The 14,502-nt window shown below is 33.4% G+C and overlaps 1 protein-coding gene across 6 annotated transcripts in view; it reads right to left on the bottom strand.

Annotated features, from left to right (window-relative positions):
- The window catches only part of DIAPH2 (diaphanous related formin 2), a 927,958-nt gene that overhangs the window by 667,313 nt on the left and 246,143 nt on the right, over positions 1 to 14,502 (bottom strand). For all 6 annotated transcript variants that reach the window (XM_026452159.2, XM_026452160.2, XM_026452157.2 and 3 more), the window contains 4 exons: positions 11,383 to 11,501; positions 9,346 to 9,462; positions 6,271 to 6,389; positions 2,483 to 2,547 (listed from right to left, as the gene is read on the bottom strand). In XM_026452159.2, the coding sequence (XP_026307944.1) occupies positions 2,483 to 2,547; positions 6,271 to 6,389; positions 9,346 to 9,462; positions 11,383 to 11,501 (420 nt within the window). The remainder of the gene's footprint in view (positions 1 to 2,482; positions 2,548 to 6,270; positions 6,390 to 9,345; positions 9,463 to 11,382; positions 11,502 to 14,502) is intronic.

Below are 14,502 nucleotides of genomic sequence, written 5' to 3' on the forward strand. Positions count from 1 at the left end.
TCTTAGAGTTTGTGGAATAATACAAAAGTATGTTCAGTGTTAACAAATATTCATCCTCATAGTAGCTTTGACCTTTGGAAATTATAAAATGCCATTCTGATCTAAGTCTGAAGAGTGGGTGAGCAAACTGGATAGTAATACTCTTTGGGTCGAACCTGAAATGCTTTTATTCATCTCTCCTTGAATCCCTGGAAATTGTCCCACAGATCCTGGTCCAAATATTCTCTAATTTCTTTAAATTTCAAACCTACCCCACATCCTTGGAGTGAAGGATCCATATATCCTTCAGTCAATGACCTTGTTTTCCTACCTCATTAAGAAGATGGATGTCCTCCAATGTGAGCTTGTTTGCCTTTACTACTATCCGTGTTAAGATTTATCTCAATCTGTACTCCCATCCCCACTCCTAAAGTTAGCTTCTCCTATGTGCTTCTAAATCATGGCACCTACACGAGCACACTATACACATTTTTTCCTCTATAAATGGTTTATTAGTATGTTGGAGGAGAGGCACACAGTGTTTCTGCTTTTAACTTAAAATTACCTTAATCTGCAAACACAGCAAATGGGGATCACAGAAGCCTGAAATATGTGAGCTGGAAGAGGTCTTCTTACAAGTCCACTAATTTTATTCTTTCCTTTTAATGATGAAGAAACTAAGATCTAAAGAGAGTAAGTGGCTTACCCAAAGTCACAGCTAATTAGTGGAAAAGCTGAGATGAGACCTCACAACTACTGCCTCTCATTCTAGCACTTGTTAAAAAATGACTTTATACTGCCTCTTAAAATGACCCAGAACAAGGGGATGCATGTAACTAACCACTGGGAGACCATACACTTTTTCATTCTAAATGTTGGTGATGAAACTAAAGCATCAAACACTGAAATTTCTTTTCTATTACTTCAGGACTCCGTTTTCCATAATATATATGCTCACAAAAAAACTTTACCAGACAGATAGTCACAATTTGCTCCAGTCTTGTAGTATGTAATCACAGTGCCAGCCAAAACTTAAGGAGATTCTAAGGTTTTCAAAGGGAATTTTAAATGTGCTGCTTAAAACAAGAACATTAGAAATATAAAGGTCTATTAATCAAAAAGCATGCATTTTCTTTCACCAATAAAAATGACAGCTCCACACAAACATTTTATGCTCAAGCTCTTAAAATCTATTCTAGTAACTGAAAGAGCAAAGACATTTCTTCAGATGCCCTGAAGTAACTTCTTCAGTAATACTCTATAATTTCTAAAGTGATAGCAAAAGTGATTATCTAATCTCCAAGGTAAGTCATAACTTTGAAGAGACAGCAATATGTAAGCACATTATCTTGCTGTCAGAAGGCTGAAAACTGGAGAGCTTTTAGACGTGTGCTTCAATCCTTCTGCCTGCACCCAACAGGAGAGAAATACTATGCTAATGCTTAATAGGCTCTAGAACAGAAAAAGAGAAACTTGTGGTAGAAGCTAATAAAATTATAGCTATGCTTCCATGAAACAAGGAAAAGTCAAGCTTAGATCTGAATACAATTCAGGTATTCATAAAGCTGGCATTTACTCAACGGCATTTAAGACATTAACACAGAAAGAAAAGGGATCCTCAAATTCCACCAGGCCTAACAAAATGATAATTACAAAATTCAAAGAAGCGAAGTCTAACCAGAGAGAGAAAGAGAGTGAGAAAGAGAGAAAACACTGCAACATGTTATTGCTATCAATAGCACTGACATAAAAGACCACAACAGAAAAGACTAGCTAAACATCTCACAGTTCTCCAAAGAGCTACCTATTGCAAGTGACAGCTGCAGGAAAGCAATGGGAGAATTTATTTTGGTTGATTGCTTCCAACTATACCCTTTCAGCAATGTAATTTTATTTCATGTATCACTTTAGTATAATGTGGCTAGTGTTTTTCTTCCATAATGGATTAAACATGATGAGGAGAGAACAACAGTAACCTTATCTTGTAAGGAGATAAATCAATATTCCTTTTTTTTTTTTTTTTTTTATTATTATACTTTAAGTTCTAGGGTACATGTGCATAACGTGCAGGTTTGTTACATATGTATACATGTGCCATGTTGGTGTGCTGCACCCATCAACTCGTCAGCACCCATCAATTCATCATTTATATCAGGTATAACTCCCCAGTGCAATCCCTCCCCCCTCCCCCCTCCCCATGATAGGCCCCAGTGTGTGATGTTCCCCTTCCCGAGTCCAAGTGAGCTCATTGTTCAGTTCCCACCTATGAGTGAGAACATGCGGTGTTTGGTTTTCTCTTCTTGTGATAGTTTGCTAAGAATGATGGTTTCCAGCTGCATCCATGTCCCTACAAAGGACGCAAAATTCCATGGCTATGTTTGAATCCAAAAACATAAAGTACTACATAAATGAAACATTTAGAAGTCCTCACATTAATAAAGTAGAGTATTACTGTGATTAAATTATTAACTTAACGATTGTGGCTAATACTTCATAAGCTTACCTTCTTTGAAAACTCTGCAGCTCTTTGTTCACTTTCTTCAACTTTTGCCTTGTTCACACAAGAATCTATTAAGATCAACAAAAAGTGATTCAAAATTATGGCATGAGATCACTAGACAAAAGATGTCTTCTAGCCTATAACTCTGCAATGCAGACTATCATTTTTATGTCAACTGTTACTAAACGGAAATTGACCTATACTACACATAAAACATAAGTATCATATATTCTTTCTTTAGCATACTAACTGAATTCAATGATAATATTGTGGAGGCACAAAACCAAGCATCCATAAACATATCTCATTAAATTATTTTTATGAGTATTCAATTATTTTTCAACTATAAAACACTTCAAAACCCCATAGTTTATTATGGGTGGAGAGGTGGCAAAGACTCCATGTTTAACCTTAATAATGTTAATAAGATATGAATAGTCTTAGTAAGATTCAAAAATGCCCCACAAAAAAGCTAGAGAGAGACAGAATAACATTCGATAATTCAGGCTTCTTCTTGAAAAGATTTTTACTTAACTTCTGATCTGGGGCAAAACGTATCATGTACATAAGGAAACAGACTTTAGACTTCTCAGGTCAAATCAAACACTTCAGAATATAAATAACTGAAGAACAACTTTTGGGCAATATTGTATCTCTCATTATTTTATGTACATATAAACTCTATTCTGTATCTAACCATTCTACATTTATTTATCAAAAAGAAATAAAAATATATACCAGTACCCAGAATTGTATGTGAATATTCACAGCAGTTTTATTTATAGCAATCCCAAACTGGAAAGAACCTAAATGGCCATCAACAAGTGTATACATAAACAAACTGTGGTATATCCATATGCTGGAATACCACTCAGCAATATAAAGGAATGAACTATTAATACATGCAATACAACAACATGAATGAATCTCAAAATAATTATGCTGAAGGCAAGAAGACAGGCAAAAAGTGTATATGCTGTATGTTTCTATTTTTATAAAAATTTTAAAAGTGCAACTAATAAGAGAGACTGTAAAATGTAACTAGTAAGAGAGAGATCAGTAATATCCCAGGATGGGAAGATGTGGTAGACATGGAAAGAAAGAACTAAAAGGACAATGCAGAAACTTTAGGGTGTAACAGAATTATTATCTTGACATTGATGATGGTTTTAAGTGTCTATATTAATAGCAAAATTTATCAAATTCTATACCTTAAGTATGGGTAGTTTTTCTTACATCAAATATACCTCAATAAAGCTGGTTTGTTTGTTTGTTTGTTTGTTTAAAGCCACTGAGGAGGAAAGTAGGAAATGATGAAGTCAAAGAACAGCCATATCTAAGCTGTGCTAGTCACGGTTGGTAATGATTTTGAATTTAAATTTCAATGGAAAGGCATCAGAGAGTTTTAGGCAGAGATCTGATACAATTTGATTTATGAAAGATATCAGACTTAAAGAATTGTGACATTACAAGAGACTCTAATCTCTTCAGGTCTGAGTCATCTTAAAATACAGATCCATGGGTTTCCTAGAAGTTCTTGAAGCACCTGATAATTTTTGTGTATATGAACCTATGTGTGTTCTAACCAAAGTTCCAAGCATTTGTCAACTTCTCACAAAGGATTTTGACCATAAAATATTAAGAGCCACTCATATATGTGACTTACTCAATTTTAAAGTTGAGGAAACTAAAACCTAGAGAAGGTAACTGATTTGTTCACAATCACAGAGATGACAGGTGGATAACATCACAATGGGTTTATGATGCCGACTATCCTCTCTGACCCGATCTCTTCATCTCTCCTCACCCAACGCTTTTGATTAATGGTAAAGAATCATAGTACCTTGTACACAGTACACAAAACAAACATCTGTTGAATACTGACTACTACTTGACTAAATTATTATTTTTACAGGTATTCAATTATTTTTCAACTATAAAATACTTCAAAAAACTATAGTTTATTATGTGAGAAGTGACAACAACTCCATGTTTAAGATTAATAAGATCAAAATCAACAGTAGCGTATGTGTCCTAACTATGGTCTATAATGGATTATAAGCTAATACACATATTTGAAAATAGTCCTTTATGACTCCTTCAACACAATGCAAAATAAACTTGTTTTTCAAACTCATTGAAAAATATGCAATGAGGCTAGAATTCACATTCACTGCTGGGTAAATTAGCACAAGCTTTCTGAAAAGCATTTGGCCTTTGAAAGTTCATACTCTCACAGAAATCAATCCTAAGGAAATAATGAGAAAAAGACAAACATTTATATACAAGAATGTTGGCAGCTCATTCATTTATAACTGTGAAAATCTAAAAACAATTGTGAATGCACAAAAAGAAAGGACTGGTTGCAATGGTTATGGTATTTCTCAAAATGGAATATTACACAGACATCAAAAGTCACATTTTGAAGGTTAATGTGGAAAAACTCTCATAACACTCCAAGAAAAATCAGAATTCAGAGAGATAGATAGGTCATAGAGAAAGAGATATAAGGAAATGTACCAAGCTGAAAAGGGAGCGATCACGAATGTGATTGGTGGTTTGTCACTTACATAAGTCTCTAGATTGCCTGATAAGTACGCATTACATTTAAAACAGAAATAATACATAAATAATAAGTTATCCATCTTTGAATGTTACTGTATATCTGCCTTGTGCTATGGACTAAAAAATAATATATAATTAGCATACAATAGCTTTTGTTTTCTTTCTTTAAAAATAAGACAAATAAGTTCATGCTTGAACCTTAACAATAGTGATTCCAATTAAGTATAAATAAGACTGCTTAGCTATAAGGCTAGATAGCATAGCACACTTCACAAAGGAAAGTTCAGATCATCCTTCAGAGGTTGTTCTGAAAAGTATTGCTAACTACCAGTCTAGGATGATATAAGTAGCAATCTAAGGAGATGAATATGATCACCTCAAATTCTTTCTAACTCTAAGGTCTATGAAAATATAAATTGATCCATTTGAGAGCCTTAGAAGGTCTCAAGTTATTGAAATCAGCCTGTATTTCTTTTCTTAAACTTGAGCATTAATAACATAACTATAATGAGACCCCACTGTATTTCTACAAGACCACTAAAGTACCAGTATAAAATGAAAAGATTTCAGAGTCGTGTTTCTAAATAGCAATGCATTCATCTATAATAATATAATGGGTTCTTGTGGGACACTAAGCTTAAACTACCTCCAGGAGTGTTGGAATTTATTAAATACGTTAATATTTCTTTTTTTTGTTTGTTTGTTTTTGTTTTTGTTTTTGAGACAGAGTCTCGCTCTGTCACCCAGGCTGGAGTGCAGAGGCACGATCTTGGCCCACGCAAGCTCCGCCTTCCGGGTTCACGCCATTCTCCTGCCTCAGCCTCTGAGTAGCTGGGACTACAGGCGCCCACCACCAGGCCCGGCTAATTTTTTTTTTTTGTATTTTTGTAGAGACGGGGTTTCACCGTGTTAGCCAGAATGGTCTCGATCTCTTAACCTCGTGATTCGCCCACCTCGGCCTCCCAAAGTGCTGGGATTACAGGCATGAGCCACCGTGTCCGGCCCCCTAAATAGGTTAATATTTCTAATCACACAGGCAGAACTCTCATGATCATTATAATTAACAATTATAGCAATTGAGTGCCCACAGACACAATGATTTACCAGATATGAATAGAAGTTCAGTAAGAACTGAAACTTCTTACTGAACTTCTTCACTTAAAAAGTGCTTATAATACAGAAGGCATAAAACACAATCAGAGGACAATGAGGATTATGATACGTACCTATCAGATGAGTGAAATCAATGTCTAATCGTTGCCTGTACTTGAAGTCTGGATCCATACCACTGCAGTGTAGCACGATCTGTGAAACGCATTCCTCAATTATTTTATAATATTGTGGCCTGAAAAAGAGAGAAAGTATTCATGTATGCCTTTCTATCCATGCAAATCAATTTTCTCTTTTTTTCTTTTTTTTTTTATTTATTATTATACTTTAAGTTCTAGGGTACATGTGCACAATGCGCAGGTTTGTTACATATGCATACTTGTGCCATGTTGGTGTGCTGCACCCATCAACTCATCAGCACCCATCAACTCGTCATTTACATCAGGTATAACTCCCAATACAATCCCTCCCCCCTCACCCCTCCCCATCATAGGCCCCGGCGTGTGATGTTCCCCTTCCTGAGTCCAAGTGATCTCATTGTTCAGTTCCCACCTATGAGTGAGAACATGCGGTGTTTGGTTTTCTGTTCTTGTGATAGTTTGCTAAGAATGATGGTTGCCAGCTGCATCCATGTCCCTACAAAGGACGCAAACTCATCCTTTTTTATGGCTGCATAATATTCCATGGTGTATATGTGCCACATTTTCTTAATCCAGTCTGTCACAGATGGACATTTGGGTTGATTCCAAGTCTTTGCTATTGTGAATAGTGCCGCAATGAACATACGTGTGCATGTGTCTTTATAGCAGCATGATTTATAATCCTTTGGGTATATACCCAGTAGTGGGATGGCTGGGTCATATGGCACATCTAGATCTAGATCCTTGAGGAATTGCCATACTGTTTTCCATAATGGTTGAACTAGTTTACAATCCCACCAACAGTGTAAAAGTGTTCCTATTTCTCCACATCCTCTCCAGCACCTGTTGTTTCCTGACTTTTGAATGATTGCCATCCTAACTGGTGTGAGATGGTATCTCATTGTGGTTTGCAAATCAATTTTCTTTAGAAGATATTCACCATATTAGAAGAAGTAGGTCTTTTTCTGGAGCTGTTTTAAAAATCCTGCAGCCACTACACTTCCTTAGGACAGGTATGCCTAAGCTTAGGGATGGTCTGGGTGTTACAGTACCAAACCCATTGTGATGCAATCAACTACATCTAGTGACTTCACAATCTAGTTTGCAGGGATTCCAGCTTGTGTTTAAAGATACTTATCAACCTTTTCTATTTACTTATGCTATTTTTTCTAAAGTTAATAAAAACAAATGAGCTGTTAGTCCTACATTAATGGATACAGAAATGGTTCTACACATCCACAGGTTCTCAATTTCATTAAGGGATGAGTTTCTTCTCATTACGTGGCAAGCAATGTGTTGAATTTACTACAGCACTTTTAGTCAAGCTAGCTATAAAAGCTTACAAAACTGGACAGAGCCACTTATATTACAAGACTATCCAAGGATCTATTTATGCAACACATTTTAAAAGACCCATTTTATAAAAGCATACACACTTAATATGCATGACTATTGCTTCAATTTGTTTAAAGTGTCAGAGGTTTTAAAACATACCCTAATTCTGTAATCTATCAAGGTAATTCTGGCCTTAAAAATGACCATTCACATACTGCAAAATTTTTTAAAAGGCACTTTTGCATTAAAATTTGGGTAAGATTTAGTATTTGTCAGAGGATAATAAATTTAACAGAGAAAAATCAGTAGTAAGAAGTACGACTATAGACAAATTACAATATAAACTTCCCTAAATATAGTGTGCTGATAACTAGCCAACCTACTAAAAGTTTGTAAATGAAGCCAAATAGACTCTAATTGCTCTTCCATGTCTTTAGTAATGGGTCTGGTCCCAAGAATAAGAATAAATAGTAATACATATTACACATCTGGGTTTTTTCAAGTCATCATCAGGTCTAGAGTAAATAATACTGGATTACAACCTCAGTCTAGTCAATAAATAAGGAAAACACAGCTGTTCCCTTTCAGGCCAGGTTAATCATCCCTAAGTGGAATAAAATGCTTGTCACACTTCTGCCTCACATGGATGTTCTTAGGATGAAAAACATGCCATATAGGAATAACTTCTTACTTATTCATAGTTGCTGAGAAATGGATACTTTCATATAAATGATGTTCCCCAGCTAACTGAGTACCTATGGGCACAGTATCCCTTTTAAATTTGTTAGAACTTAATTAAAAATACAATAATTTTTAATGTATTAGCAGCCTTGCTGTTTAAAAAACAGCACAAAATTTACGATTTTAAACATTTTTTTATGTCTCTGTAATGCCACAATGTCCATCAAATTATTGTACTGGTCTGAACTATAATAGTTTTCTATGCTGCTTTACAGCTATAATTTTTGTTGAGACTGTGCTGACCTCATAGTAGCTTTCCTTTTCCCTTTAATCAAGCAGGTTTTAAGAAATCAAAGAACCCAGGTTGTCAGAATTTCACGCAAATTAGAGTATGAAGAACAACTAAGAGTCTCTTTAACAGTTAAATATAATATCATGGTCACCAGCCTGTGGATAATTTCAGTCACTCAGAAGCCTTTTCATAACTTTCTGGTTTTCCAATACATTCCCATTTAACTAGATTTTAAAACTTTTAACTTTAGTGGTTATTATCATACTCATTTATTTTGAAGGATGATATTACTAGACATAAAATTGAAATATTAGCACTATTATTTTCTTAGATGTTAAGATCACATTTATTAGTAGATAAATACTGTAAAAAGAGAAGTAACAGTAAAATCTTACTTAATATGCACAAGATAAACCCTTTAAAGTTCTACCCCAGAATCTTCAGTGCTTTTTCTGTGATATCACTATCTAGCGAAGAAAATTCATTGCAGGGCCAGTGCAATCTGTTGGGTTCATTCCTACCAAAGTCCTATCACTGGAGTACCCATTTTTAAAAGTGCAACTCTCTCTTCTGGCCAAATTTAAAAAATGAACACCTTTTAAAAAATATTACCTAAAGGAATCAAACTGTTATACCCTCTGTGCATATATATGCATATATTGCATAGGTTCCACTACATTGTTCATTTTCCTTTAATACCCAATTCAAATTATAAATATAGTACTCTCAGAACTGCCTCTTACCTGATATAATAATCATTTCTGATGAGCAAAAAATGTTGTAGAATGGATAAGAAGTAATTTTCAGCAGCGGTGTCCTTCAGCATATTATATAGAAGATGGTAGACTTCATTCATATCAGTAGAAAGTAAAGGAAAAATATTAAAGATTCTTGATGGGAGTCTCATTCATAACAAAGGAGTTTAACTTTGTAAAACATTGACTTATAATCTTGCTTCCATTACTATTTCTAAACCTTCAACTCTATGATCCAGTACTTAAACATCTGCATAAAGTAATGATTCTATGGAATCATTTTGATCTTTTAACTAGAGAGACGGACCTCAAGAGCATGTCTGAGACCATCTGACTGCCAAAATGTTAATTGATCCGTTATACATATTTTAAAGTCCAGATTATAGCTGGTACCATTGGAACAGCAATGTCATCAGTGAAAATGGTCTCCTTTTGATCTTCCTGTAGTTGTGATAGAGGACCTATATTATTTATGCAAATAACTACTACTCTATTTTCACTGCCACATAAGATAGAAGGCAAATGAGCTGCTGTAAACTGCTAAAAGGTCACAAAATCAGTTTTATTTTATCCAGATGAAATACTTACTAAATCTGCAATTATTATTGTTTGCATTCATTTGTATTTCATTATTTGACAAAAAATGAAAAGTAGAGACAAGATATAAAGAGTGGCATAAATTTAGATGCTTCTAGTAAACTAGAAATCAGATTTCCACAAATGGATCCATTTTTGGAATAAAAGTGAGGACCTGGAAAACCAAGGTAAAATAAAGATAAAAGACAAGATGTAATTTAATATCCTAAAATAATCTCAAATGTCAACATTTTCTCCAAAGTAGAATTAAGCATACGATGGCTTACTTCTTAGACCCTACATAAGAGTGTTGTGCTAAAGTCTCATGAGGTCTTTAAATGGCTACACAATGGATCCAAAAATAGCTTTATGGTGAAGTTTGATTATAAGAGAAATCTATGTAAAGCAAGATATTAATTGATATGAAAAACATTTAATATTATAGAAGCCACAGTAGACTGACATCTCTAATGATGAATAAAAATTACTAGAAATTATTCCTTACAACAATAACATTGTTATTCATTGCACACACACTTATCCAATACCTATGTGTAAGACTTTCATAGGTGCATTGAAGGAAAAAAGATTAAACATAACATTTCTGCCCTCAATCTCACAGGGGCACAGAAGTGTACATAAATAAAATAGAACAAATAAGGTACTTTGGGTATTTCAAGGAGGGGAATATCACTTCCAGCTTTGGGGAGTGGGGGCGAGGAGCAGAAAAGGGAAGAAAACATTACTGAGAAAAAATCCAACTCAAAGGTCACTTTGGTTCTGACATGTTTCCTAGCTTCACCAGAATCCATTAAGTAAGAAACATAACAGGTGTGTAACAAATGGCCAGCAATGCTATGACAACCATCTCTTAGATCTAAAATAATTTCATATAAAATTGTTGCCGTCGGAAGGTTATACGCTAGTTGTATTTGACTCAGATGCTTCTACCACATAGCTTTGCTATATTCATATACTACTGCATCTAAACATTTTTGTTATTGTTAAGAAACACAAATATTTGAATACAAAATAGAACATTTATTTGAATTGCCTTGTATCTCTAAGTCACTGAAGCTTGATTTAATAAACTGAGTAAGTATTTCACCTATAGTCACATATGAACGCAGTGAACTTTTCCCCCAAAAAATCCTTACATGTAAGATATATTGCCTTATGCTATTCTTTATTCAAGACCACTGAGCAGAGTATACCTATAATACTGTCAGCCATTGTGCAGATTTCAATACACTCTGTGTAAATCATCAAGACAGCCTGACAATTCCTCAACATGAATCTCAAGGACAGCACTATAGTAAGGTTCTAATATAAATAAATGGATATAAATTGGGCTGACAGACAAGAACTCTAATAATGGTCCACAAAATTGCCCACAAATCCCTTTCTCACAACGCACACAAAATTGTTTTGTGGTTTGTCAAAGGATATTCCATTTCTGCTCGAATGTCATTGAGACGGTGTGATAATTCAGTTAGGTCATCTTCTTTGTTTTCATCAAATACTTTCAACTGAATATCAAGCTCATCATTCTCTTTTTCTTTTAGATCCTAATATATAAACATAAAACTTAACACATGAATAACAGTTTGACAACAGCATACTTAGGTAATAAAGGGCAGAACACAATTATTCATTTATAAACACAGAAGCAATTTCAAATATTGACGCGGGCACTTGGTTTTCTGAAAGTAAATGTAGCTGAATTCTTCTATTTCAAAATAAAAAGACCTCATTGCATTCACTTAATTTTTTTCCATGCCCTACATTTTGATTACTCACATTAAAAAATTAGCGATCAGTTCTACAACAGAAAAAAACTAACTGCTAACAACCCAAATTAAATGCTGTCGTTTTGACTAAACACACTAATCAAAGATTGCAAAAGAACTCATGCAGTCAGAACATTCACATATGCCTCTGGCAAAAAATGCAAATACAGATCAATTGTATTAACGAAGAACAAATGCAAGGATATATTCAAGCACAACAGTCCCAAGTATGGCGTGAAAAGATGTATAAACACATTTATTTTAAAAGATATTTTGTGATTTTAAAGCAAAAAGGCGTTTGGATTTTTTATTAAGCTGTACATCTAACCTCCTCCCCCACCTTATATTTTTGCTTAGCCTAATCACAAAATACCAACTTGGGCATAAAAGTTATGTTTTTGTAATACATTATAAGCACATGCATTACAAACCTCTGATAATTTTCATAATAATAGTATAAAAAATTTAGAAGCATGCCACACTAGAGATTGTTGGGCTCAATATATATCACCTGGAATATCTTTTAATATGTGTCCATTAAGTTGCAGCTTTCAAAACCCAAATCGATAATCACAACTGTGGATGCTCAAGGGTGATACCGAAAGTGGGACTAGGATGTTCAGAGCTGAGCTTGAACTCTAAAAGGAAATGCAAGCATGGTGTACTTCAAATTAGGTCGATAAAACAAAATGGGATACATTTCTTGTTTCTATCTTTATTCAATAGAACTATTACAGATATGTAATGGCTATTACTGAAGCCAAACAAATTTCAGCAATTTCTAGATGCTTTTTTTTCTAACACTCATATACATGATTTATTGAAAATTTACCTGCAGAGCATATGAAAATAATTGTTTCTACATAATTTCATATCAAACATAACAAGTAAATGTATTTATGTTTGGTTTCCTTTTTAGTAATAACTTGCTTTAGCTCTAGTTTTCCAGTTTGAAATGGAATGAAGAAACTTATTAGAATGCAAAATTATCTAACGTTGCTGGGTCATATTATCAGGTGATTTCTGAACGCTATTTAGAAAATTACATAAGCCAGACAAACCCAATACACTGGTCACTGCAGAAACAACCTGTCACACATTTTATAGTATGTCTTATTCTTGTCATCATATATTCTCTCTCAGAAATTCATCGTAAAACTTATACACTTTCAAATATGTCAGAAAAACAGAAAAATTTAAGTACTGCCATTTAATTAGCATAGAACGTTACAAAACATGAAAATCAGTCAGCATAATTAAAATATTTTCAGTGAAAATAACTGGTTAAATGTGCAATTTAGTTCTTTATTAGCTCCAGACATTATTTATACTATATATAGTATATGAGCACATATAGCACAATATAAAATTTAGACATGTGTAACTGCAGTATTTTATAAATATTCTTTATTAATAATGCTCCAGGTCTATCAGAGTCAGTCCTCATTTAATGTCCTTAGTAGTTCTTGGAAGCTGCAACTTGAAGCAAAAAATGTACAGCAAAACCAATTATCTTTTCTCATCAACGTTATAATGAAAGGACATTATTCAAGGACCTACTGTATACAGTTTTGCTTCCAGGTGCAGTTCGCAAGATTCTATCAATGACATTAAATGAGAAGTTACTGTAAATATATATATGCATATACACATACACATATATATGCTTATATTTATGAAACTTCCTTTCAGCAAAATGTCAAGTCTTGAAATATTCATAAATTCTTGATAAAATAAACATTTACTGAATAAAAATTTTTACATAGTACAAATAATAAATAATAAGATGGGTCTCCTATAAAAGTAAATGGAAATCTATCACAGAAGTTTTATGTTTTAAAATGTGAACTATCACAAAGTTACTGAAATACATTGTTATTAATTATGTGAAACACTCTATGCTTGTTATTTTTTAAAAAGACATGCTGTATAGATCTAAAATTATTTTTTGCAGAATTCCTGACATATGTGATTTTCTATAACATAGTATACTTCAAAGGAAATCAAAGTCCATTGCCAGTACACTACTGATTAACAACCAACCAAAATTGAGTCTTTAAAACAAGAAAGAGTTTCTCAGACTTTTAAAGAGATAAAAGTATGCCTACTGCCTACCAACACCATTTCTTACTATGTTTTTCCTTCACGTATCTGATTTAACTAATATTTTCTTAATTTATTTAAATAAAAGGCAAATGGGGAAAATTTCAGAAGAAATCAATGTAAATTAAGCACAGGAAAAATCCTATTTTAAAACTCACTGTAGAGTTTGTAACAACTCATTTATTCTAAATTACTAAAGCAAATTTATCAGACATGAAATTTCCATGTAAATGAAATATAAACTATTTTTCAACATCAAAATTTAACTATCGGGATGACAGGAACCTTGAAAATAAATTTTTAAAGAATATAATTTGAAAATTCGTTGTCTTGAAGATTCTGATAATTATTATGAAAAAAAGTTTCACTCTACTACAATGTTGATCTCAAGGATTACTGAAATACTAAGAACCAGTTTTTCCCAACTCATACTGATTCTAGATACATATAATTTTTCATCCATATACCAACAATTAATAATTAGCCCTAGTCATATCTAATTTGCTGCTTTGAATATACTGTATTCTAGAACATTAAGGAATTCTTGTTAGAACTGGATATAAAAAAAGAATAAATAGAAAAAAATGTAAGGATTTTAAAGGCTCATCTATAACCATATTATTAAGCTTCACTGCATATATAAAGGATATGTAATGTTACTATAAATTCCAGTGGT

The sequence above is a fragment of the Piliocolobus tephrosceles genome, chromosome 12, assembly GCF_002776525.5.
Source record: "Piliocolobus tephrosceles isolate RC106 chromosome 12, ASM277652v3, whole genome shotgun sequence".
Classification (NCBI taxonomy): Eukaryota; Metazoa; Chordata; class Mammalia; order Primates; family Cercopithecidae; genus Piliocolobus; species Piliocolobus tephrosceles.